At 33.4% G+C, this 25,625-nt stretch overlaps 2 protein-coding genes across 6 annotated transcripts in view; one reads left to right on the top strand and one right to left on the bottom strand.

Moving 5' to 3' along the window:
- LOC119641390 (general transcriptional corepressor trfA) overlaps positions 1–10,771 on the top strand; it is a 39,240-nt gene extending 28,469 nt beyond the window's left edge. The window contains exons 3-4 of the transcript XR_005247825.1: positions 8,093–8,193; positions 8,745–10,771. The gene's annotated coding sequence lies outside the window, so the exon portion shown is untranslated. The remainder of the gene's footprint in view (positions 1–8,092; positions 8,194–8,744) is intronic.
- Positions 10,772–11,924: 1,153 nt separating this feature from the next.
- Positions 11,925–25,625, bottom strand: part of LOC119641360 — a 90,757-nt gene continuing 77,056 nt past the window's right edge. For 4 of the 5 annotated variants that reach the window (XM_038039951.1, XM_038039950.1, XM_038039952.1 and 1 more), the window contains 6 exons: positions 20,185–20,407; positions 20,040–20,124; positions 13,229–13,660; positions 12,995–13,141; positions 12,213–12,334; positions 11,925–12,141 (listed from right to left, as the gene is read on the bottom strand). In XM_038039951.1, coding sequence (XP_037895879.1) covers positions 11,952–12,141; positions 12,213–12,334; positions 12,995–13,141; positions 13,229–13,660; positions 20,040–20,124; positions 20,185–20,407 — 1,199 coding nt within the window. In that variant the 3' untranslated portion in view covers positions 11,925–11,951. The remainder of the gene's footprint in view (positions 12,142–12,212; positions 12,335–12,994; positions 13,142–13,228; positions 13,661–20,039; positions 20,125–20,184; positions 20,408–25,625) is intronic. The other variant, XM_038039949.1, reaches the window with a different exon arrangement.

Here is a 25,625-nt window from a genome sequence, read left to right as displayed (position 1 = left end):
AAAAAAAAAAAAAAAAAAAAAAAAAAAAAAAAAAAAAAAAAAAAAAAGAAAGGAAGATATATATTTATTAGTGATCAAGAAATAAAATAATACAAAAATTATTAATGTTTGACATATATATATATATATATATATAAAAAATATAATATATATATATATTTGACATATGTATATGTGTGTATATATAACTCAGCTGAATCCTCCATTTATTTTTAACATAAGTGAAGAAGAATTGTTGCTTTAAATTTCTTCTTTCCAATAAAAAATTAAGTAGTACTTTTTTTTTTTTTTTGTTTGCGAAAATCAAGCTCAGTTGATATATGTTATAATGCAGCTAAAAATATATAATGTTTATATTATATAAATAATTTCTTATTTCACGAAACATTTTTTAAATATTTTTTTGTGCTTCAATGAATATATGTGCAGTGATTTAATTGATTGGCAATATAGTTTGGCTAACAATTTGGATTTGAAATAATTTATTCGAAAGAAATCCACTAAGGAAAAATGCAACTCTGGTAATTTATATAATTGAATCTTCAAGATTTTCAAAATTACATACATTACATGGATAGACAAAGCAAAAGGAAGTTAATGATTATAAAAATTAAACCTTGTGTATCGTCTGAGCTGTATAACTAGCTGTACCTATATACGGATTTTTGCAAATTCCGCAAGAAAAAAGGGAAAAACCTCTTCAAAATATTGAAAAAATAAAGCTATATACAATATGTATGTAATCCGACTAAGGGGTCATTATTATGGTTTTCACATGTTATTCCAGCTAATGTTATCATTATTATTGCACTCTTAAAGAAGAAACGAGACGAAATTACAGAAAATACGCGACAGGAAATAGAGAAATGTCAGTGAATTATATGATGTAAAAAGCTTGGGCGTAACCGCAATTCAGTCTTCATAACTTTTCTTTTTACAATGATAAAATATTTTAAAAAATAAGGAAAATTTTTTCAGTTTCACTTACATAAAAACAAATGTCTAAATAAAATGTTATGAGAAATTGCTGAAAAATTGATATTTGACAAACTTAATATAGCAAGGATGGATATCTAAGAATTTTGAACTTCATTTTTTTTTTTTTAACCCAATTTTTGTTTATTATAATTTTGAATAAAGTTTATGTTAACTAACAGAAAAGATCTTTGTTAAAAAAACTTTTTTTCGAATTTAGAGGGAACGGATAATGATGACGAAATTTCGAAAATCGCCATCTTATGTAAAAATAAATATAAATATAAATATAAAAACACTACCCCTTCATAATTTTATAAAATAATGAAAATCATAAGCCATACGTTGTGATGAACAGTTCTATTTTCCCTTAAAGCAGAAGGAAAAACTGTTTCTTTAAAATTAGCTAAATTGTCTAATAATTAAATTTTAGTAAAAATTTATCCTTAATATTTTTTTTTTTTTTTCTTGGCATAAGCATAAATTTTTTCAATTTTACGCCGACAAATCATTTTATCATATATTTATTTATGAAAATTTTACTGGAACCACGAATGAGGGGGGGCGAACAGTAAGCCAAGCAAATTGATAAATGGATCGTTTTCCATGATGTGGTTAAAGCTCGTCAGTTAAATTTGATTTATAGGAAATTTGGAAAATTTCGTATTAAACGTAAAAGTTTATTTTGTAGATTAATTTCTTAGATATTTAGCTGAATTTTTCTTACATATATATATAGATATGTACATTCTTTTCCTAAAGAAGAAAAAAAAAAAAAACCGCAAAATGTGAAAAGTGAAAAAGAAAGGAAATTCTCGCTGCATTATTTTTAAGTTTTGACGTTTATTTTATTATTTGTTAAATATTTGTTTTTTTTTTTTTATTATTATTATTATTTCTGATAATTAATATGCAATCAAATTACATATTAACCTGTGATAGTCTTTAGTTTTTTTTTTAATTGTCATGCTGTTTCAAAAACACCATTTCACGTCTCGTTTCTTGAGTTTTCACTAAAGCGTACTTTGTCTACTAAAAAAAAAATCCTATATATAAATAAAAAAAAACGAAAGTTAAATTTACATATTCAACAAAATTTTTTGTTAAATATTTAATTTTAATTTAAACTAAACAATAATTATAACCTATATATATATATATATATATATACATATATATATATACATATATATATATATATACTTATTATTATTCACACATGCGTACATATATATATAAATATATATATATATATATTTTCGGCGCAATATCTAATAATTGCAATTAAATATATTCACACTCATACCCTGAAATCAAATCAATAAACATTATTAATTATTCAAGTCATTTAAATTTCTTATCTTATAAATACATACGCATATACGATGAACTCTTATTATTATTACTGACATGTCATTATAAACATTTTTATTATTAAATTTATTGTTAAAAATTATAAAAGGCAAAAAAAAAAAAACAAAAAAAAAAAAAAAAAAAAAAAAATATATATTTATAAAATAGACAAACCAAACTGATTGTGTTTTGATTTCATTTACCTCCATCTTCCTAATCACTTCTTCCGAATGATGAAAACTAAATGATACCGTAGTGAATATCATTACGAATCGTAACGGAAGTTTCATTAAGTTTTTCTACCGCGAATGTACAGCGCAAGCGGCATAGTATCATTAGTAATTGTTTGTGTCTAATTCAGTTCTTTTAATGGGTCTGATTCCTCGGATGATTTCGAAATCTCAAATCTATTTGCTAACTACTACCGACGCTACTTTTCGACTGCTAATTCCGATTTATCCGCAAACTACCCATATCCTATAACTAACCTGGTTTCAATTTTTAATTTGGTTATTGCTGAAGGTGACGTTTTTAAAGGCTTGAGCTCCCTAAAATATAGTTGTGCGCCTGGTCCTGATGGAATTCCATCTTGTGTACTTAAATCTTGCGCTCTCGAGTTATGCGGTGTTATCTTAAAGAGCTTGATCATCCTTTCATTACGAAAAGGCTGTACATGTGTTTGGTTAGACCTGTACTCGAGTATGCCTCTGTTGTGCGATCTTCATATTTGTGCTATGTAGATTCAATTGAAACTGTTCGAAAGCAATTCTTCCTGTTTGCCCTTAGGAATTTGGGTAGGGATCCGATTGCCTCTCTTCGACCTTATGAAAATAGGTTGCTTCTGCTGTCCTTACCGTCTATCGACGAACGTAGATTTGCTCTTGGCATTTCCTTCGTAATCAAAGTAATAAATGGTGCTATTGACTCGCCTGCATTACTTGGTGAAATAAGCTTTAATGTCTCCAATGTTTCGATGTGAAAATTGTTCTCCAATGGCAGTGTAGTGGTCATTTCGCACAGGGACCTAACGATTCGCCTAACTTCTTTTAACACCTTATTTTCAAAAGTCGTCAAACAAATAACTATATTAGGCGAAGTGGTGTAGGATATTTAACAGCTGTGTCCGACTTTGTTTCAAAACGAATCCTCAGAATATGAAGCGGCGCGGGTGGATAATGAACAAGGAGGTTGCCACAGAATGCAAGGCGTTTGAAGTGAGTGCATTAAGTTATTTAAAGTGATTAATGACAACGAAAGGACTATATCTACAATCGCAGTATCTTGTAGTTCATGTGCGGTGCACAAACACACTCAAACTTGTTTTTATGCGGTATCTTATTTGTACAACTTTTTTTTGAGGTGTACACTAAAATTTCAATCATATCGGAGTATAATTTAATGACTCATAACAAGAATGATTCAAGATGAAGCCGTTACGGATGATGACATTATATATTACGTAACAGATATTTTATATTAGTAACGGGTAAGAAGAACCCGATTATATGACAGCAGATAAAATCTATTCAGAAATTCAACTTTGCCATAGATTAGATTGTCGCAAAAACTGACTTCCTCTTACTTGTTTTTTTCTTGCTTAACAAGGAATTTTTTCATCGATACTGTTAAGCAATAAAAGTCAAAATTAAACAATGTCTATAGTTTTAACACAAAAGCCTTACTTATACTTTCGTAACGTAAAACACTTACGAAGAAATCCCAAGAAATGGATAAATATTGTAACAAAGCGAATTCGTAAAATTTCGTTTAGACTTTACGCATATCTTATATAGAATAGTCATATCAGGGTCTACTTAAAGCAAAGTAGGAAATTTCGGATTCTCTATATAATTACTTCTCTCTCTCTTTCTCTCTTTAAAAGGTACTTAGGTTTTCGTGAAGAATTTATGACAAAAAAAAAACAAGTAAAAAATTTTAATTCAGTAGGGACCGAATCTTTTGTACCCATCACCGTTTTCCCCGCAAAAAGACAAAAGAATGTGGGCGTTGTAGGCGTTTCCATTGAAAAGCTTAGATCACTTCTAAATTCTATTGCAAACTTGTAGACGATTTTCGCTGATGGGGGAATGTTTACCACAAATACTACAAAGTTGTGCAAACAAATAGATGGGCAGGCGGACAAGTTTAGGTGCATTCCGAATTTGAAACTTGCCAAGAATTTGTGCACTTTATGGGCTTTTTGAAGCCTGCTTCTGGGCCTTTCGAAATTATTGAAAAAACAATTAAACGTTGATACACTGTAATATTAGGTAGACGTGGTCAATTTTTTCCATTTTTTTACACAAACGCTATACCATCGCCTATAGAATATGCATTAAAATTTTTGCACATTTGTTTGCTATAGTTTATGAATGATGAGCAAATAAGCTATTTTCCCTTCCTTTTGAAAAACAGTGTTGCTCTCAGTTTACGTGGTGCTGTGGACGTGCCCTCTGACCGATTTCGTCGATTTTCAATAACAATCTGCATGAATGAACTTCCAATGTTTCTGCCAAATTTGAAGGCGATAGCTTCATTTTTGCGGCCAGGAGAATGTTTACAACAGACATTACTCACGCGGACAGACGGACAGACCGATATGCTTAAATCGATTTAGAATTTGATGCTGGTCAAGTATATATATACTTTGTGGGATCTCTGATGCTTCGTTCTGAGCGTTGCAAACGATTTGACAAACTGATAATACCCCTAATCCTTCGGTGATGGGTATAAAAACAAATTTTTCTCAATTAATAGAAAGGAAAATGAAATGTATAACATAGGCTTAAGGCATAAAGCAAGTTGGAAATGACAACACATTTAGTGTAAAATGTTACTTTGTCGAGTAAAGCGCAAACTAAAGTTAAACGTTTAGGCTACAAATTATTTTCGAAGTATTTAGAACCGATCAACATTACCTTATAATAAATTGAAAAGAGCGGAATTGTAAGTCAAAAATTAATTCAATAATTTTTTTTTGTGTTTTAGTGTAAGCAGGGTTTGGCTTGATACACATTATACAACATATATATACAACATTCGGACTAGAGTTTTCGAAAATCATATCATACGCACTTTCTCTACAGTGTGTATGCATGTGTGTAGGATAAATATGAACTATCACCAAAAGATATAATCATGTTAGTTATCAAAACGGTTGCAACGCCAACAAGAAAGCTTCACATTCCGCAAAGTGTATACAAAGGCCTAATAAAGTCTTCGTACCGTAGAGAAAGAAGAAGAATTCCTTTATTAAAGCCGGCATTTATAGGTTGAGGGTCAAACCATAAGTGGCTTAAGAAACAAACCCGTTTATTAAATTCAAGACTTTCTTTTTCGACTTAACATGAAATTATGAAACAAAAATATGCAAAAAATAGCGCAAAATAGTGCACAGGCAGCGAAAACACATCACCAACGGTTCCCAAGGAAAAAAAAAACATTTTTAATTTACGGAACTTAGTTTTTGTACTTGCTTTCGTATGGGTGTGAGTTTCTTCGTTTGTTTACCTTAATATATCACAAAATACATAAAAGCGCAAAGAAATTTCTCATGAGAGTAGAGAAGTGTTTATAAAGTTAAGAAGTGTAGCAGGGATTAATCGCCCTATTGCTCAAAGTGTTATACAAAACTACAGCAAAACAAATACTACAAAAAGTAAGCACCGAGGTACGATAGTCATGCAGCCAACAACAGAGCGTGAACAATGAAATATTAGCAGAATTGTAACAAATGAATAAAAAACGGTTCATAGTGGAAAAGATCTAAGAAAACATAAGAAAATTAGCGTTCATCCCGCAATAGTTCGAATTGTTTTTAAAAGCCAATGATTTTCATAGTCATTCATAGACCATACATTCCGACATCATGACAAATTCCCCGTTACTGCGTTACAGTGACAGTACAAGGCCGGCTGTGAACAGTTTAGCTTTCCGTGTTTCTTGCTTTGTTATAATACAGTGCAACATATACAGTGAGTCTCATTAATATTGGGTTTCTTCACTCGACAAAAAGTAAACGCTTCTTAAATCTAGTCCATTGTCCAAACATAAAAGTTCATTTTACTATTGTGCACTACTGGGGAATACAAAGTAAAATATAAAGAAAAACAACAAACAAACCTTTATTACAATGGACAAGAAAATTAAATGACCTGAGCAACTCAAAAAGCATAGGATCGTCAATATTGAGTTTTTTTTGTCATATAAGCAGGGATATAAAGAAAAAGAACACAATATTATTAAAAATTAATATTCCGCACGGTATTCGTTTTGCTCAATAACATCATTTAAACGTTTTGACATATCTTGTATATTTCCTCATGTGTAGGGAACAGAAATTTGACTCTTCTTGTAGTCTTTAAATCTTGGGTGGAAAGGGTTGTGTGTTCTCGCACATGGCGGTCCAGTTCATCCCAAATATTTTTGATAGTGGTCATGCCTGGTGGTTTGGCAAGAGGGCGAAGCAATTTGCAAACATTTATATAAGAGCCGTTTTTGAATTAAGCGGGACTTTGGTAGAGGTCGTTATCTAAGTAGAAATAAGTTGTTTTCAAAATACTAAATTTGCTCATACTTTCTTCCAAATTTCTCTTCACCATCCTTAAATAACTCTTCTTGTTTCGAACGCCATCCATAAATACCAATTTTCCGTCTCCATTGTCTCCAATGTATACCTAAACTGTAACATGACCATTGCCTTGCTCGCCGTAAGCTGTTGGGACAAGAACGTAACAGGAAGCTAGGACACGAAAAGCACGATTCCAAGTTCATTCCACTAAGATTTGGGCGCTTCCCCTGGCAAATTGTAGCCTGAGATTCATATTACGTTCGTGTACGGCGAGAATAGCAATGGAGTTGGAAAATTAGTATTTGTGAATGGCATTCTAAACAAGTAGAGTTCTTTAAGGATATTGAAGGAATACTTGAAAGAAAGAGAGAAAAAACTTGGTGTTTTGGAACAACCAAATTCTACCAAAACAATGACCTCAAGCCTAAGTCCTGCTTAATCCAAGAGCGGCTCTTATGTAACTGCTGCAAGGCGCTTCACCCTCTTCCCACATCTCTAGGCATGAACGCCATCAAAATATGTGAGATAAATTAGACTAGAGATTAGATTAGTGTGTGGAAGTACTGAACACTTTACGCCCAAGACCGGAGAAACAGACTATAAGAGGAATGGAGAAAGATCCCTGTTTCCTACATAAGATAAATTACACAAAATATGTCAAACCGTTTAAATGAAGTTATTAAGTAAAAAGGATACCCTACGGAATATTAATCCTTAATAATATTCTGTTTTTTCCTTTGTATCCTTCCGTATATGAAAAAAACCCAATATTAAAGACTCTATGTCTTTTTAGTTGTTGAAGTTATTTAATTTTTTTGTCCACTGGAATAATGTTTTGTTTGTTTTTTTTTTTATATTTTACTATGCGTTATATATAGTAGTGCAAAATAGTAAAAAGAATTCTCATGTTTGGACAATGGACTAGGTTTAACAAGCTTTCACTTTTTGTCGAGCGAAAAAACCTAATATTAATGAGACTCAAATATAATGAGACTCATCATAAAAGTCTCAATACTTATTCTGAAAATCAAAAACATCCGCGCGTACTTAATATTATAGAGCATGAAAATGTAGTTTTTTTTTTTTTTTTTTTTTTTGGTCTCTTTTATAATAACATTGATGAGTGTAAGAGATTCAGTCACGACCCCATATACTTTACTTACTTGTTTTATCGTCTATTTTCTTCCATTTTAGGAAAAACGGACAGTGATAATGCGTGCGAAGTAATTGACCAGCTATCCCCATGTTCTTCAAATCATGGTCCCCCTTTGAACGAATTGCATGACGATAAACAGGTAAGAAAGTAACCTATTGGAACGGTTTGAAAGAAAGTGCGTAGTGTTGAAAATGTGAAAATTAAAATTTTAACGTAAAGTAACTGACCGGTTCGTTACAATGTTAATGATAAGGTTTCCTTTGTCGAGGTGTTTTCACGTATGAATGATGGCTTCCCATTACATAAACAGATTCTAATTTCGAAAGAGGGCTTGACTCAGTGCGCAATCTTCGCGTGTGTTATAAATAAGAGCGCTATACGATTTCTAGTTGTCGACCTCTGATTAAATGCGTAAATGAGACCGACAGGCAAAAAATATGGTAATGCTTGCCTTAAAGAAGGATCATGAAAGCCTTTTCCGCGTTTTGTATAATGTGAAGGGAAGATACAAGAATGAAGAAGTGTTCACTTTTGATGCAAATGAAATGCGAACATTGTTTGCCATTGTTTGAGCTTTCAGGTGCTTAGGAATTTTTATATGAGAAACGCTTTTATGAAAACTTTTTCATCTTCTGTCCGTAGATTTCATATTAACGTACGTTAATACCGAATATTCTTTTACCATTTCAGGGCGTAAAGAGTGATAAAGTCACAGCATCCGCTTTGCCGAATGAAGTGTGATTACGAATTTTCAATAGTTGGAGTTTTGCTGCAAACACGTTTAGTGTGCAAGCACTAGGCCTAACTGACTCATGCGCCCACACTTAAGCGCAAATCGAAACTGATCGTTACCATATAAAGTCTAAAAGGTATTTGCGAACTTATGGAGCACGCACATTTGCGTTGGGACGACGGTGATAGCGAGATACAGCGATATTTGGGTGATATTTGGGGTCTAACAATATTCAACTGACTCTTCCCGGAATTGGAACTCTTTCAACAAGCTTTTGCCAAACCTAAGAGAAATGCAGTTTTCATTAGTTTACTCATACGGCAAACTGCTGGAAGTATTCTGGCGCAGAACATGCCTACCGACATCTTTTCAACCCGATACATCTCCAGTACCGAAATTGTTGTCGAGTTGCACTCAAATGGCTAAAATAATCTTAGAAGAGTGAAATCGTTGTTATAGCGATCCTTCTATGCCCTTTTTTTACCGTGCTGACAACTCACGCTTCCTCATTAGGTTGGCTGAAGTGCTTTCTTCCTTTGCCAGGACCGATAATGAGCCCGCCAAGGGAACTTCCTATGCAAAGGACCTTTGAAGGACTTACGCAATTGGAAGCGTTGGATTTATCATTGGGTCACGGTGTATACAAAAGCGCTATTTTAAAATATCTTCCAAAGGAGGCTCCCCTAAAAACCACAGTTTTATGACTCGTGGTAATACGCTGGAATTGATTGGACGCAAATGGTCCAAGTACTTAGGACAATTAGTTTCCTATGAAACAGCGGAGAACTTTGCTTAACAATTAAACTAATAACGAGGGTGACGGATTAAGCCCGGAAAGCATTCGGTAAAGTGCACACTCAACATTGAATAAAACTGTAACCGGATTGAAGCTTTCTTGGCCAAACCAGACCAAAGAGTTTGTCTGCATGCTTGTTTAGCGATGGGCGCTCATTCATATCGGATGAAGAAATAGAATACGTTTTTAGTGCTCTCACGCATCTTTGGCATCTTTTCTTGAAACCATGCGCCAGTGAAATTGACATCGACTATCTGCGCGCAAAGCTTAACATTAGTAATTTAAAAGAGCTACAAACGCTTCGATCATGCCTCTGCCTGATTACGGTCCTTCGGAAACTGATTTCAAATTTTCCGTTTAAAGAATTAAGAGAACTTCGACTATATTCTTTTTTGAAGATATTGGCAAATGTTTTCCTGCTCTAGAAGAGTTGCATTTTCACGATTTGTGAAGACAGGCTGTGGCGGAATAAGATGCGAACTTTAGGTTCTTTTAAATAATTGTTTTAAACGCTGATAAAATGTGACAAAAGAATGTGAAAGGATATACCATAGTTATCTCACTCTAGACAATATAATGAAAATAAAGGTAAAAAAAAAGAATTTGCTTAAAATGAGAAAAACTGTTGTTGTCTTCTTGTAAAATGATTGTAAGTTGAAAACTTAACTTCGCTTAAACCTTATGCGCTCAGAGCGATGAGCTGATGGCATATTGACCGTTTAAAATTTGAAATTAAAATTGGACCAAACTATGTCGCCTCTTTTTTATCCTAGCAATGAAATTTCCCATAAGTGATCCGAAGCGTGCTCGAAAATAAAATGGAGAATAAACAAATTTCAAATTTGCCCCCATATAAGTACATGGTTGACTTAAGCGTTATATCATTCTTTACTGAAAGTACGCTTTGAAGGAAGAATGTAATAAAAACTGAATTAAAGTTAAGGCTTAGAAAGCCTATCTAATATTAAAGTCTATGAAAATTTGATTTTTTTCAATACCTTTATAAGGCGGATAAGCAAATTTTAAAAATCCCATATAAATTCTTGGGCTTCTTCTTCTTCAAATTTGGAATGACGTGAACATGCTCATCTGTCCATCTCTCTGTCTGCGGAACTGTGTAGTATTTGTAGTATAAACATTCTCCCGTTCTCCCGAAAATGAAGATATCGTCTACAAATTTGCAAAAGAATTTGGAAGCGATATAAGCTTTTTAAAGGACATGCCTACAATGCTCAAACGTCTAACAAAAACTTTCATTTTGAAGGAAGGTAGAAAAAATTAGCCGCGCCATTCCAAATTGTTGAGCATGAGAACTCTTTCAACTGTGTTTTTACGGAACTTTTAGTAGATTTAACAGATGACTCAATATTAGCAAAACCTACTTGACATATTTTTTTGACTCAAATATCATGAAAGTTTGTAATGGAAAAATCCCATCAACAAGGAACAGGGAGAAGAAATAATATCAAAATAACTTTTTCTAAATAAAAAACGTCAAAAAAGTTGCAGGAAGCGTTTATTTAGTAACAGAAACGTACAACTTTTAGCTCGATTGGCCACATATTCCATGAAACTGCGGCCTCTTCGTTGTCCCTTTCTCTTGCTTCACTTCGTTCCTACCGCCATCGTAACATACGAAGAGGGATCATCGACTCCATATGACCATATAACAAAAGGATAAATCAGTGCACGTCTTGCTAAGCTCACGTATAGCTGTCAAGGCAATGCCAGATTAATTTACTCAATATATTAAAGAAACTTTGTTTTTTTTATTTATTTATTATATATTTGCTTTGCCTTTACAACACAAAAGCACATTCAAGAGCCTTTACATTTTGGAAAAAAAAAACAGTTTTAAGCTAAAAATTAAAAAAAATTAATTATCTATTTATAATTGATAAATTCATAATACTACGTAATTTTGTTGATATATTTTTTAGCTTTTTTTTTTTTTTTTTGTTTTCCGAAAAAATAATATTAAAAAAAAAAAAAAAATATATTATATATATTTATATATATATATATATATATATATATATATATATATATATATATATATATTTTATTTTATATATATAAATATACTTTAAATATAATTAGATAAATAGTTTTATATGTAAATATAAATTTATAAAAAAAAAAATAAATAAATAAATGAGTAAAGAAAACAAGGAAAACAATGGCACCGCTTGCTAAAATTGAAATCTAGAACAAACCAAATATTCCACTACGCCGTAAGCGAACTGAAGGACATTATTTTTATTTATTGGAGAATATTGTTATTTTAAAAAAAAAAATAATTTTTAATTTCCTTATTTTTCTCAAAAATTTCTCCTTTTTCGAATCGTACGTAATATTTGTATAATATTTACTTAAACTTTAAATTCTCAAAGAAAGCAATATTATTTTTAAGGACACCTTCCCGTACGGGAACCGTATTCGTGTTGCTCGGGCAGCTTTTTATAGCTGATGGTGCCGGTATTGTTGTCGTTGTTGCTGTACTATTATTAATTGCTTCGCATTCTTGATCTTTGGTGATTTCAACAATAGATGGATCACTGAAATGGAACAAAAATATGACTTAAGAAATAAATTTGGAGGCAGTTAGTGAGACATGATATTCGCTTACGTGTCTAAAGAAGACAAATCTGAGGTTATGGTAGCATCTTCATTTGTATCGGCTTCTTGGCGACTAGATAATTTGCCCGGGCCTATAGATTTCTTTTGAACCAAAGGTGGCGATATTTTGGCCTAAAAGAAAAAATCGTTAAGATTTAGATCCCTTTTCCGACTGTGACAAAGCGAGAGATCCTATAATAACATATATTCATTTTTGCTTGAGATGCTTTATCATATATTCGACATGTCTCTAAGTTGTTATAGATACTAAGCTCAAGGTCGAAACAAAAAATTGTTCTTATTTTTTTTTAGAAGGGTAGAAACGCGTCACAAATACGCGGTTGTGCTCCTGGAATAGTCAATAAGCCTTATGTTTGGATGTTTTGCGTAGGTGAGCCGCGCTGCTCAAAAATTGTCAAGACAAAAAGCATGCTAGGTTTTGATTCCTTTTCCTTCGCAAAGCTGACTGTCTTCAACTTAGTAGAAATGGTTTTTTTCTTCATTTAAAAAATTCCATAGAAGTAGAAATCGAACATTTTCTACGGATTTATGCACAGAAGGAATGTTAATTCGATTTCTACAGATAAACTGTGACCTATAAACCCCTGCAAAGACTTAAATATCTAAAGGCAGTGTCTACGTAGGCGGAAAGTTTGTTACGCGTGCCACGCAGGAAAATCTCGAAATATCTGCGGAATCATCTCTTTCTTGTTTGTTAATATTTTGCTTCTTTTTTTTTTTCTTGAGGGAAGGAGAGGGAGGGGGAGGGAGGGATATATTACTCTTCTTTACCTTTTTGGTATCAGGTTTTTCCGTTTGACTAGTTTGTGACGCCGAGGAAGATAAGAGAAACGCTTTTGCCAAAGCTTTGACGGAGGGCAAGGCTTCAGCTACTTCTTTCTCAATAACCGGTTTATCTACCATCGGACTTACAAGGGGCTGAAAATATTTAATATATAGATACAGAAATTAAGATTTTTTTTTTGTTGGAATTGTAAAATTTTTTTTTATTGCCCTCTCACTTACTCTTTCATCCTCGTCGAGTGACATTACATGACTAGGGTCGATTAGTCTTCTTTTAGGCTGTAAAAATTTAAATGCTGATGGTGTTGAACCGCGACCAACGCTTTCCGATCGATTGAAATTCAATTGTTTCGCTCTGTCCGCCGTTGGCATTGCATTTTCTTTGCCCTTTTCTTCTTCACTTCGTTGGGGGGTGACTTCAGAGCGCACTTTAATCGTTTCCTGCTTCTTGAAATCATAAATACGTACTGTATCGGTATCATCACTGGTTGAAGTATTTGCAGATTTTGGGGATTTTTGTGAAATATTTTCTATAGATGAACCTATATCGTCCGCCACCGTTACTTGAGCCGGTACCGCTTTATATAAAACATCTTGATGATCATTACTTTGAGGTGGGGGTGAATTGTTGGTTGCTTTAAGAGTTGTGCAGCCCTAACATTTAGGAGTTTTTTTTTGTTTTTTTTTTTTATTTTATTTTTCCCATTACCAAAATAATGAGAATAGTTCGAGGATGAGAAAAGCATTCAAAATTGGTTTTGTTAGTGCATTAAAAGCAAATTAAATAGTTAATGATATTTAGGTTTTAATGTACGAATTTGGATAAGAAATTTTGTAACGATTAGTGTGGGGATAAATGTTAATACTAAAGGCTTAATACACCCACACACACACACACACACACACGCACACAATAATCCATACAAAGAGTAAAATCTATATCTGTGACCTAATGAAACAAATGTTGTTAGTAAAATTGTTGAAGAAAAAAGAATTTTTTTTTTAATTTTAATATTTCTTCCAAACCAAAGAACAAAATGAATGAATAATAAAAAAAAAGAGAGTCGAGTACAAAAAAAAAAAACATTAAACCACCAACGTAATAAGAAAATACCACCGAGAACGGGAAACCACTTAAGAGTCAAAATATCTATATGTAGCAGAAGCTACATTTAAGTGCTCGTCTTGAGCGGTGGTTAACATTATACTTACCCCCGACATGATTCGTACATATAGAACAAATATTTTTTATTTTTTTTAACTAAAGAAATTTTACTAAAAACATTTGTTTCTCTTGGTTTCAAAAATGAAAAGAAATTTCTTTTAAAATTTTATTTAAAACAATAATTAACTGAAAATAGTTAGCAATAGAGTAATTTTTAAACACAATCAAGGATAACACAACAAAACTATTAACAAAATTTTTGTATATAGAAATAAAAAATTAAATTTTAATCAATTAATTACATTTTTAACAAAAAAACAAATGAGGATAAGGATGGTTTCGCTTTTTATTTTCTTTTTTAAAAGGAAATATTTATAAATTTTTTCTTTTTTTCTTTTGATTTCAACGAAATTTTTTTCAAGGTTAGCCTTAGAATAATGGCACTAATCGTATACGTATATATATATATATGTAGGGTAGTCCGGTTGGGTTGCGAAATGTAAAGGAGAACAACTCTCACATCTCTATGCGTTTTTCACTGAAATAAACACAGTTTTCATGACTAGCTACTAAACTCTAATTAGGTAGGGGCCGGAGGAGAGAGATTTTCTCTTTCTAATAGTTTTTAAAATCTTCAGAGATTTGGCGTCAATTTAAGGATATATGTAAATGCATACATATATATAGTTAAGGAATATATTATTATATTTATATATATGGTTTTATATATATACATACATATATATAAAAAGATAAAAGGTATATCATAACAAAATATTAGGTAAATTAGAAACAAACCTATCTCTCATTTCAGCATATTCAACAGAAAAAGAAAGTAGGAGTTATGGAGTGGATTTTAATTTCCCTAACTTTTCTTTTTACCAACCAATGGGAAGAATATGGCTTTTTTCAACAAAATTTTTTATGGAAAATTTTTATAAATTTCCACAAAATTTCTTTAAAATGTATATATTTGAAATTTGAAAAAATAAATTTTGCAAAAATTGATTGTTCTCTCACTAATAGATAAATCCGAGAAAGCAGCCTCACGTCTTTCATTAATCAACTCTGCTTTTCAACTAATACTTTGACATAGTTAAATAATTCCCAAACCTTAATAAGAATTTTTTAAGTTTGAAATGTTTCGAAAAAATATTCAACAATTTCAAGATCCCTTCTCGGCTTGGTAGTGAAGTTAGTGAAATCAAAGAATACCTTAAGCAAATACATTTTTAAAACTACACTTGTCCGTCCCTTTAGAACAAACAATTCGAAACGTGAACGAAAAGGGAATCTATAAAGTGTGTATATTTTTGATAGGCTCGTAAGGAACTGTGTCCGTTTTTCGTATTATTTTTTCGCTTAGTACGGGAGAGGGACCATCCGATATTGCAAGAATTAGATTCAGAAAAGTACTATTTACTTGACGACTATAGATCATCCATAGTAGGCAAAACAAGGTCTTATTTTGAGAGCATATTGATCCAAAATTTACACAAACATTTAAAGATAGTATTCAGGAATGGAAGTTGTCTGCTTACAAAGGGATCTTAGAATGTGCGTAAGATATGCAAATGTCATTGATTTGAAGGGCAAGCTAAATTAGATTCTACGACACTCTCAGATTTAATAAAATATTCTGTAATGCTGAGAGTGTACGTAATTGACGTCTGCTTCCTTTATTCGCAAGAGATACGTTCACCTTAGTCTACACTATTTATAGTGCGAGCGTATATTATGTTTGTTCAAATGTATAAAGCATGCCGAACTATTCGACACAGCTCATCTTTAATTACATCAATCACTTTCTAAATCGATCTGAACATGTCTGTCTATGTGTCCGACCGTTTGTTCAGTCGTCTGCGATATCTATCCGTGCAGTTTCGTTTTATACTTCGCAATTTTTTAGAGATTTTAGAAAAAGTTGGTAAACTGAGATGTTTTGTTCCAAGGAAGGACGCTCTTGAAAATGGCTCGAATTGGATCGTTTTTTCGATCACTTCACATGTAACGCAACCCCGTTTGATCCTTTGTATGACAAAAAAGTGAGGTGTTGTGAATAACTATATTACGCAAAGTGGTGTTGAATATTTAATGGATGCTCGTGGTCGACCATAAAGACGTCGTGACAAACAGAAAAACATAGAGAACAAAGAGGCTAACATAAGTGTACACAAGCGTTACGTATATCTAACCTATAGTTGTACAAATCTTCAATTTTGGTAGGATTTATTGAGAGAATAAGACAATGTTGTAAATTTACCATCAATAATGGCATATAGACCATGGGACACAAAAATGTGTGAAAGAGCAAAAATTATCGGTAACATTAATTTAGTAGATCACTTTATTGCCTTAATTCCACAAAGAGTTGTTTAAAAGGATAAAAGATTTCAAATATCTCTCAAGGCATTTACCTAACTGCCTACATGAAGGTTCTAGCGCGAAGTCTCAATTAGATAACTAAATATGGCCAATATTTCCTGTAAACATAGATTAAATGCATTCTTCCGTGCTTGATAGAAAATTTTGGAATCTTAGTACACCAATAAAAACCTCAAGAAGGAAGCTACAATTTTATAAAACCTACTTCCATCTAGATAGAATCACTGCAAAAGCCCAAATACAAACTATATTTTCGGGAAATTCTTCGCAATGAAAGCGAGGTAAATAGGTTAAGGCCGCGAAGGAGGAATGTATATCTAAAAAACAAACTATTTTTGAAAAGCATTTTTGTCGCGAGTCATCTTCAATTTAAGGCGCTCTGGGGCTGATGCTTTGTTTGCTGCAGATTTTAGTATATATATATATATATGTGCCTATCACTGGGGAAGTATGCAGGATGTTTGAGGAGCTCGAAGGTCGAATTTATGACGAAAAGAAAAGCAAACTTTTGTTATAACGAAAAAGCTTTGAATTGAATTATGAAAAACATCATATGTGCTGATCTTCTGAACGTTATGTTAGTGGAGATATTTTAATAAATTGGAATTAGATTCTCACCCATTCTAAGAATGAAAACTGCAGAAATTATTCCATGGGTCGCTTCGAATAATCATGTTACGAGAAAAGTACATGTTTTTCTTATTACGATAAATTTTTTCATATTGTTCCCCTTACTCTGCAATAAAAGTACCACAACATGTTCAAATATTCCTCTTCCAAAATTTTTACTTTATTCATAGCATTACGAAACTCTCGAATCACCCGGAAGTCACTCTCATCCTCATAACTCTTCGTCAAAAGTCGCCTTGAGATGAAGCTACATTAGCAAATTTTTGCTTCATATTGTCAGCCGGCGTTTATGTTTGAAAATGCTTTCCACTGAATACGAACGTTTTCTAAAGGCATCTTTTAAGGGATTGAAGGAGAGGACAATATAGTAAGACACTCTACTAGGGATTCCTTTGACATAGGCAGCCTTTCTGTAGCCCTTAGGTAAAAGCCCCAAAAATTCTCAGGAGTACAAACTTTCTTTCACACACGTATCCTACAAAGCCCAAAGCATCTGTAAGGCCATTAAAACAATCAATGTTTTTTACGAAAGATTTGCAGCCCATTAGCTGACTAAGCTTGCCGAGATTTTTAGAAAAAACCAACGAAAATATGATTTTTTAAAACAATCATTTCAAAATCTATAAATTCTATGTGTTTTACTATTAGGTTAAGATTTCTCTAGCTTTTTAGAAGACTTGCTTAAGATAAAAGCACAAAAACGAAACCAAAGATTTTTACTCTCAGGCAACATGGCAAATTTTGGAAATCATTAGATGGAATTCAACTCAGTCAAAGCGTCTAAAGAAGACTAAACCACAAACGCAGAGGAAGATTAACGACATTCTCTGAAATGTTAACAACCATGAATTCCGTAGTTCGCACAGGGCGACCATTAGATGTCGTACAACACTTCGTTTAATACACCAAAAATGATGTATTATTTTTATTAAATAGCGTAACTTCCATGAAGGCCCTCATATTGGAGCATACTTAAACGTCAGGATGGTCTAAATGCAGCAAACACAACTGATTTGTTAACGATTTCATTATTTTTCATTTGCTTTTGTCAAACCTTAAATTATACTTTGTCTTCCTGGGGGCCCCTGTCTATGGTGCAATCTATAAAATAGATCTATATGATTCAAATTCCCTATGGTTGATTTACTAAGGACACACATTTAGCATAAAATATAAAAAAATAGACTTTTTCGACATACAAAGACTTACTTTTCATTAGAACCCTTATGTGGTTTGGGAACCCAAAAATAGATCTACACGCGCAAATCTGGGAAGTTTAATTCACTTTAATTATTAATTATTATTACGAGGGAATTTTCATTAAGAAGTATTGAAAATTAGGCTTTTTTTTTACGATGTACAGATTCAATTTTCACAAAAAACTGACTCATCTCAACTGACTGATCTCAACTGACAACTTGTCAACATAACGTTTTGTATGGGAAGTATCGGAAAAACTGGTTCGATGGGAATCATTTGCAGTAGCGCTAGACTTCGAATGAAAACTCGTCAAGTGTACTAAATTTCATCAAACTAGCTTGAAGATTGCGATCTGTAGGCTGGGCAAAAGAATACATGGACATACATCGGGCTGACAGACGGACGGATAATCTTCAGAAAGTGTTTCTAAATCGATCAGTGTAATAAAAGGTGGGTGTGTCTAGACGCTATGAATGCCCGCAAAAACTTAATATACCCTGCACTACAAGTGTTGTACAGTGTAAAAATATTGCTGATGAATACAAGTGATGGCGGAAAAAACTCCTTTTCACTTTTCAGAAAAAATTTGGGGAACTTGATGATTTGTACTCTTTGTCTACTTTAGGGTCAGACAAAAAAAAAAAACCAAAATGCAATTGGAGCAAGTAACTACTTCTTCTTCAGCACCGTCTTTGCGTCTTTCCATTGCGTCTTGCCATTGTATTTCCGAAAATCTCTTGTTTTTTTTTTTTTTTTTTTTTTTGGAGCACACAGTCAACTATTGCATTGTAATTTGTGGAATAGACAATTTGAAATAAAATTAGTTAAGCCTCTTATATTTATAGCTATAGTTAACAAGCAAACCCTATATATAAACTTTCCTCAATAAGAAAACCCTTTGAATCAAAATTTTAAATATAAATTTCTTTTTAATTACCGTACTACCATTTTTCCCCGCACACTTTTCTTCAATTATGTACAAATAAAAAATAAAAGCTCGTAAGTTGTTAAACCCTAAAACAATAAACTATCAAAATCTTTTCGATTTTCGTTCCCCATTTTGATCTCCTTGCCAGTAAAGCCATTCAGACAACTATCGACACCCGAATCCCCGGCCTGATCGTCATGTGTATTTTCGCATTTTTTCAAATTACTATTGGAAAAGTTTACGTTTTCATTATCGGCACCACCATCACTTTGACTCGATTCACCCTCGAATAATGGATTCAGTACAAAATCGACCGTAGTAGACGAGGTCGCTCGAAAACTATTACGTTTCAAATCTTTATGCAATAATTGCTTTTCAAAGTGTGACCATAAGTGTTGATTCGAATCATGCAATGATTGTTTCGAACCCCTACCACTACTACCGACACTACAAACACTTAACATAGAGACCGTACGACGTTTTAAAGGGGATATTGTGTTTGAATTTTTTACAAAACATTTCGTATTCTCGTATTGTGAAACACTGGACGCACAACGTGTTACCGTTTGATGTCGATTATGATTAGTTTTAGAATTATTATGTGATAGCAATTTAAGGGAACAGCTACGTCTTACTGGGGCTGCTAATGTCCAATGGCAATCATTATATAATCTCTGTGTATCAGTATATGTGTGATTTTCAGTTGCTTGTTTCGTTAAATTTACCTCAGTATATTGTTCGGCACTGCCTGATTTCGATGGGCTTTCATTCGATTTTGAAACGTTATTTATATAGTAATCGCGACTGTATCTAAAATGGATAAACAATCATTAATAAGATAATAACTCTCTGTTAGACGTACGGGCATACCTTTTATATTCAATTTCTCGTTTATTATCCGTTTCGTCATTAAGTTTCTGTTTGGTTATATGTTCTAGAGGATTTGCTTCTTTCCCAGGACTTATATTCGGCAAATCCATGCAACGTTCTTGGCTACCATTGATGCGTTTTTTTAAAGCTTCCGGCGCATAAGGATTATTAGGCATATCAACGGCATTATGCCATTTTAAGTATTCACGTTCAGCTATTGAACCTAAAAAAAGTTTGCATATATGAAAAAAAAAAAAACAAAAAAACAAAAGAAGAAAGAAAATGATTTTAGGATAACGGAAGAATAGGATTTCAAATAGTTTCGAAATAATTCTTGAAAAAAAAAAGAGAGAGAGAGAGAGAGAGAGAGAGAGACATATCGATCGATGTAGTTTCGTTTTATACGACAACAACAGTTGATGAGAAAACGGACAAAACTTCTTACACTTACACTCCTACACGCTTGCACTTGCATGAGTTATGATATCAAGAGTGAGTGAAAAAATACACACAAATAAAAATACATTACATAAAAGAAGAAAAAAAGAAGACAAAAAATAGAAAATGAAAGAAAAAGAAACTTAAAGACACCAACACCGAGTTTATGAAAATGTCGGTTGGTTTAGCCTTTGTTAAGTGTTTCAGTTGTTAGTGTTGATTGTGAATGTACCTGGTACAAATTTAGGTTGTACAGCCACCATATCATCAACGTGTTCCCTTTCTAAAATCTGGTTATCAATATCATCATCCTTATAATCCTCTATTTTATTATTCTGTCCAATAATAATTTGCTCCGCTTTCAAGGTTGTGACTTCAACTGCGCTTGCTTCTCTGCCTGACGTTGTATTATTGTGATGGTAATGATGATAATGATGATCGATGTTATTTTTGTTATGATTATTATTATTATTACCGTTGTTATTCTTTTTCTTATTACAAGTGTTAGGTGTTGTTGTTGGGATTGCGTTGCCATTGTTATTAACAAGTCTTACATAAGTGTTATTACTGTTATTATTATTGTTATTATGATTAGATTGTGATTGTTGTTGTTTATGTTCTATTTCTACATCTAAACCGATTTCTATGAATTCTTCATCTGTTGTTGGTGTGTTGTTACTTGAACAGTATTCATTTGTTATTTGATCTGAGAAGAGAATATTATTAAAGATATGAAATGAATTTTCATGCTGTCGTTCGCCTACTAGATAACTATTATCACAATCACATATGCTACTATCTTCACTATTAATGGAGGAGCATTCAACAGAGCCTATACGTGAACTATTAGCATCAGTTAATTCAACTGTTGATTGATAGGCCGCAATAAGTTCATTTTCCATTGAACTGTGCGGTGATTCTTCAAATGAACTCAAAAATCTATGCATTAATAATGTTTGACGACGTCGCGTCTCAAGCGCAGCCAAAAGTCGTTTGTCTTGTATGTATTGCTGGCATATACTGCCTAAGGCATTAGTGGTGGGAATTTTTTTGCTTTCTTGGCTATCATCTTCTAAACTCGGTGCTGTGTCGCTAGAAACACAAGCTTGTCGGCGTAATTTTTTCAAAACCAAATGGTTACCTAAATTTTTAACGCTTATGCCTTCTTCTACAGTTCGCCCTGTTTTTGCATTCTCCAATTCAATCAATTTATTAGTTGGTGTAACTGACACTTCCATTGCTGCAGCCTCTGCTAATATAACTTCGAAAGTTTCATCACGTCGGAGAGTATTCGCAAGTTCATTGATAACCATTCCCGAGCTTCCTATTGAGCTACTACTTTCCTCTTGCGTTTCATTGCTAGGAAAAAATTGACGTCTTACTGTTGCAGCGGAGGTCGTCATTGGCACATAATAATCACTAATACTTTCCTTGCAGTCATCTGCGATATCATCACAGAGATCCGGATCTACTGCTGCCAACATTGGCTCTGAATCTTTATTCTCAATGAAAGTTGACGAGTTTTCATTTTGCAATTTTGCTTGGAATGTATCTTGTGAGTTTTCATAGGTATTAGTAACTTGATCTAAAACCTCCGAAGTTGAAGTTTTCAATTCTTTAGTTTCAGTTTCATTAATTTTTTCATCAATTTCTTCTCCTTTCGCTTTGAGCTGATTTTGTGATTCATTACGGGATTCTTGTAAAATTGTTGTTGCCAAAGTTGTCTTTAATTCATTCATTACATTTGCTTTAGTGCTGCTCTGTGAAAGAATAGCGGAATCTATCGATGCTTTTATTTCAGGTGGATCTACTGCTACGTTCTCAGATTTATCAACGACCAAAGAGTTGGATTTGCTAACATCTTCATTGTCACTTATAACCAAATTTGTTACTTTAATTATGGTCGATCCTAATCCCTCTTCCATTGTCTCCGTAGATTCCGATAATGAATCCGTTTTTGCGGACACTTCATTCCAAATTGACTTTTCTTTGACAGCTCTCAGAAGGTGTAAGTTATTTGGGGTATTTAGTTCTGTTACTTTGCATTCAGGCTGCGATTCCACACTGCTCGTACTTTCGGCTTCATTGCATATACTGACCGCAAATTCAGTGAGATTTTCCTTAAATTTTACACAAGGCTTATGTTCTGTAGAAGTGATTGGTGTTCCAGTAATATCCACTTCAGCGACTGGCGACACCGAAGCAACTTTTCGCAATTCCGTTGGAGAAATATCATTTAATTTTTCATGTGCTTTAGATGAATTTTTATTGCCATTCTCTCCCTCCTGAAAGCTTGACATGGATATGTTATCTGGTTTATCAATGCTTTCCGTTTTGGACAAAATTTGTGTTAATGAATTTTTTTTAACCGCTAAGTTAGTGTCTTCGACTTTAGTAACAATAATTTCCGAATTATTCTCTTCTAGATTAGGTTTTTCAGCGCAGGAAATTTCCGGCATAGAAGCGATAGTTTGTGAACCATTTAACTCTGGCGATAGACGTACTTCTGAAGCTAATATTGGCAGTTCACCTGTTTTGTCTTTCTTTTCGCTCGCAACGGTTTGCGAAATATTTAGTTCCGCACAAAGTAAAACTTCCGAATTTACTATTGAAACTTCTTTCATGGAAGAAGTTTCGTTCACCGTCTTAGCAGCGATAGTTTGGGAAACATTTAATTCTGGTGCAAAAAAGGCTTCTGAAGTTCGAAAAGGAATTTCCCTTACGGAAGAATTTTCCTCTACCGGTTTAGAAGCGAAAGTTTTCGCAACGTTTAGTCCTGTCGCAAGAAGGGCTTCTGAGTTTAGTATTGAAACTTCCTGCCCGGGAGTTGTTAGTATAGTTTCAGGGGCAGTATTACGAGATATATTTATATCTGGGGCCAGAGGTTCCTCGGACGCTAGTATTGGAGCTTGATTCGCGGAAAAATTTTCCATTTTGATTTTACAAGACCGCACGACGTTCAGGCCTGTAGCTAAAAGCACTTCTGATACTAGCGTTGGAATTTCACTTACAACAGAAATTCTCTCTACGAAATTCTCTGCAGTAGCTTCGTGAATATTCAAGTCTGGCTTTAAAAGTACTTCTGATGCTGATGTCTGAAGTGACTCTTTTTTCGCTTCTAGTATTTCTGAACTTGGTGCTAATTTTTCATTTCTATTAGTAATTGTGAGTTCTGAGAAATTTTTTTCCGCTAGCGAAATTGTCTCTTCATTAATCAGGGAAGTCGGTCTATGTTCTGGGCCGGTGATTGTACATTCCGATACCTCCTTCTCTACATCGACTGTAATATGTGTGGAAGTGTGAGAACTTGATTTCAATTCCGCTGTCTCCCGAAGTGCATTTGCAATTAGTTCTTGAATATTTTCTTTTGCTGGCAACGGATCGCTCTTTGATGAATCGGATGCGATAAAATCGACAGAATCGGAATCGCGAATTTTCTTTACAATGTCTTTGCTGCCTGTTGCTGATATTTGAAGTTGTTCTTTTGCCAGCGTTGAGTCGAGTTCTTCTTTTTCTTCAGATACATTAGTACGATTCATTAAAGGTATGTCTTCAGCCTTAATTGGCTTCAATGTCGTAATGGAATCCCTATAACTTTCTGTTAATAATTTTTCACTTTCAATTCTCAATTTTTTTTCTTCACAAAAAATTTTTTCTTTTACTCCAAATTTCAAATTTGTTTCCGAGAATGTTTTCTTGTCAGTTTCTAATGTCACTTTCGTGGAGATGGTAACGAGATTTAAATTTGATTGCGATTGATTTTCTAACGACACAATAGCTTCGATACCACTATCGTTTATATTGTATAAATGTTCGGTGCTCTCGTTCGATTTTATAGTACCGTTAGAAACCGTTTCCAATTGATCACTAACGACAACGTCAGTGAGAAAGCGGTACTTATTTAAATTTTCTGCAGGATTGGAATTGGTTAGTAGTTTTTGAGATGACATTGGCAAATTATACGAAGTTGCGGTTACAAGCTGTGCGGGTTCTCTATCTAAGACAGAAGATTTTTTAACTTCATTTGGTATAGAATGACAAGCTTCGACAGCTTGCTGTGGTTTCACATTAAGTACCTCAATTACGGTTTTATCCGATGTTGTGGAAGTTGCAGTAGATTCGGTAGAAAGATGCGCTTCCTTTGCCTCAAGTGACGAATTTCTCACTTTAATTGGTTCGACTATTGTATAAGAATCTGACAAACATGCCAAAGCATTTTCTTCTAATGGTTTAGTGTTGAACTTATTTGACGCTATAGGTGCTGAAGGAACATTTACAGGCTTTTCGGGTTCTACGACTTTATTTGTTACTGTATCCGGTGTGGCAAACATAATTGGTGGTGCAATAATGTCTATAGCATCCACGGATTCGATAGTATTTGAATCAGTCGTAAACTGCGAAAGAAGGCCTGTAAGCGGTTGGTTTGTTGCGGCTTCGCAAATAGTCAGTACAACTGGCTCTTGCTTTAACTCTATCGAGTCTGCAGGAGCTTTCAACTCCTTTTGCTCCGATTCCGTACTACCGGAAGGAATATCAATTTCCTTCAAATTCTGAGTTGCTTGTTCTTCTGATGCATAATGCTTTTCAAGATTAGGCGCGGTTACCGCTTCGATGGATTGTTCGGCTTTTCCTACTTCGAAAATATTTTCAGACACTAATGCATTATTACGCGAAGGTTGATCGGATATTTCTGCAATGGTATATCCCATTGCGATTTCTGAATTCTCCTCATTTATCATTGTCAATTTGGGAGAAATTTGTAGACTTTGTTCTTCTTTTAGAATTGTAGCAGTTTGTGTTAATTTAATTTCAGATATCTTCGTTGCAAGGTCTTCCGCAATTACTGAGGGTTCTGCTGAAAGCAGAATATCCTTAACCGTGTCTAATTTTTGCACTGGTATAGCCGCTCTATCTGCAGTAAAAGCAGCAATATTTTCATTAGTTTCGTCGCTTGATTTTCTCAAGATTTCGTCAGCTGAAGGTATCGAAGATTTTATTAAGTT

This window comes from Glossina fuscipes, unplaced genomic scaffold (genome assembly GCF_014805625.2).
Source record: "Glossina fuscipes isolate IAEA_lab_2018 unplaced genomic scaffold, Yale_Gfus_2 148, whole genome shotgun sequence".
Classification (NCBI taxonomy): domain Eukaryota; kingdom Metazoa; phylum Arthropoda; class Insecta; order Diptera; family Glossinidae; genus Glossina; species Glossina fuscipes.
This window is presented reverse-complemented; position numbering and strand designations above follow the sequence as displayed.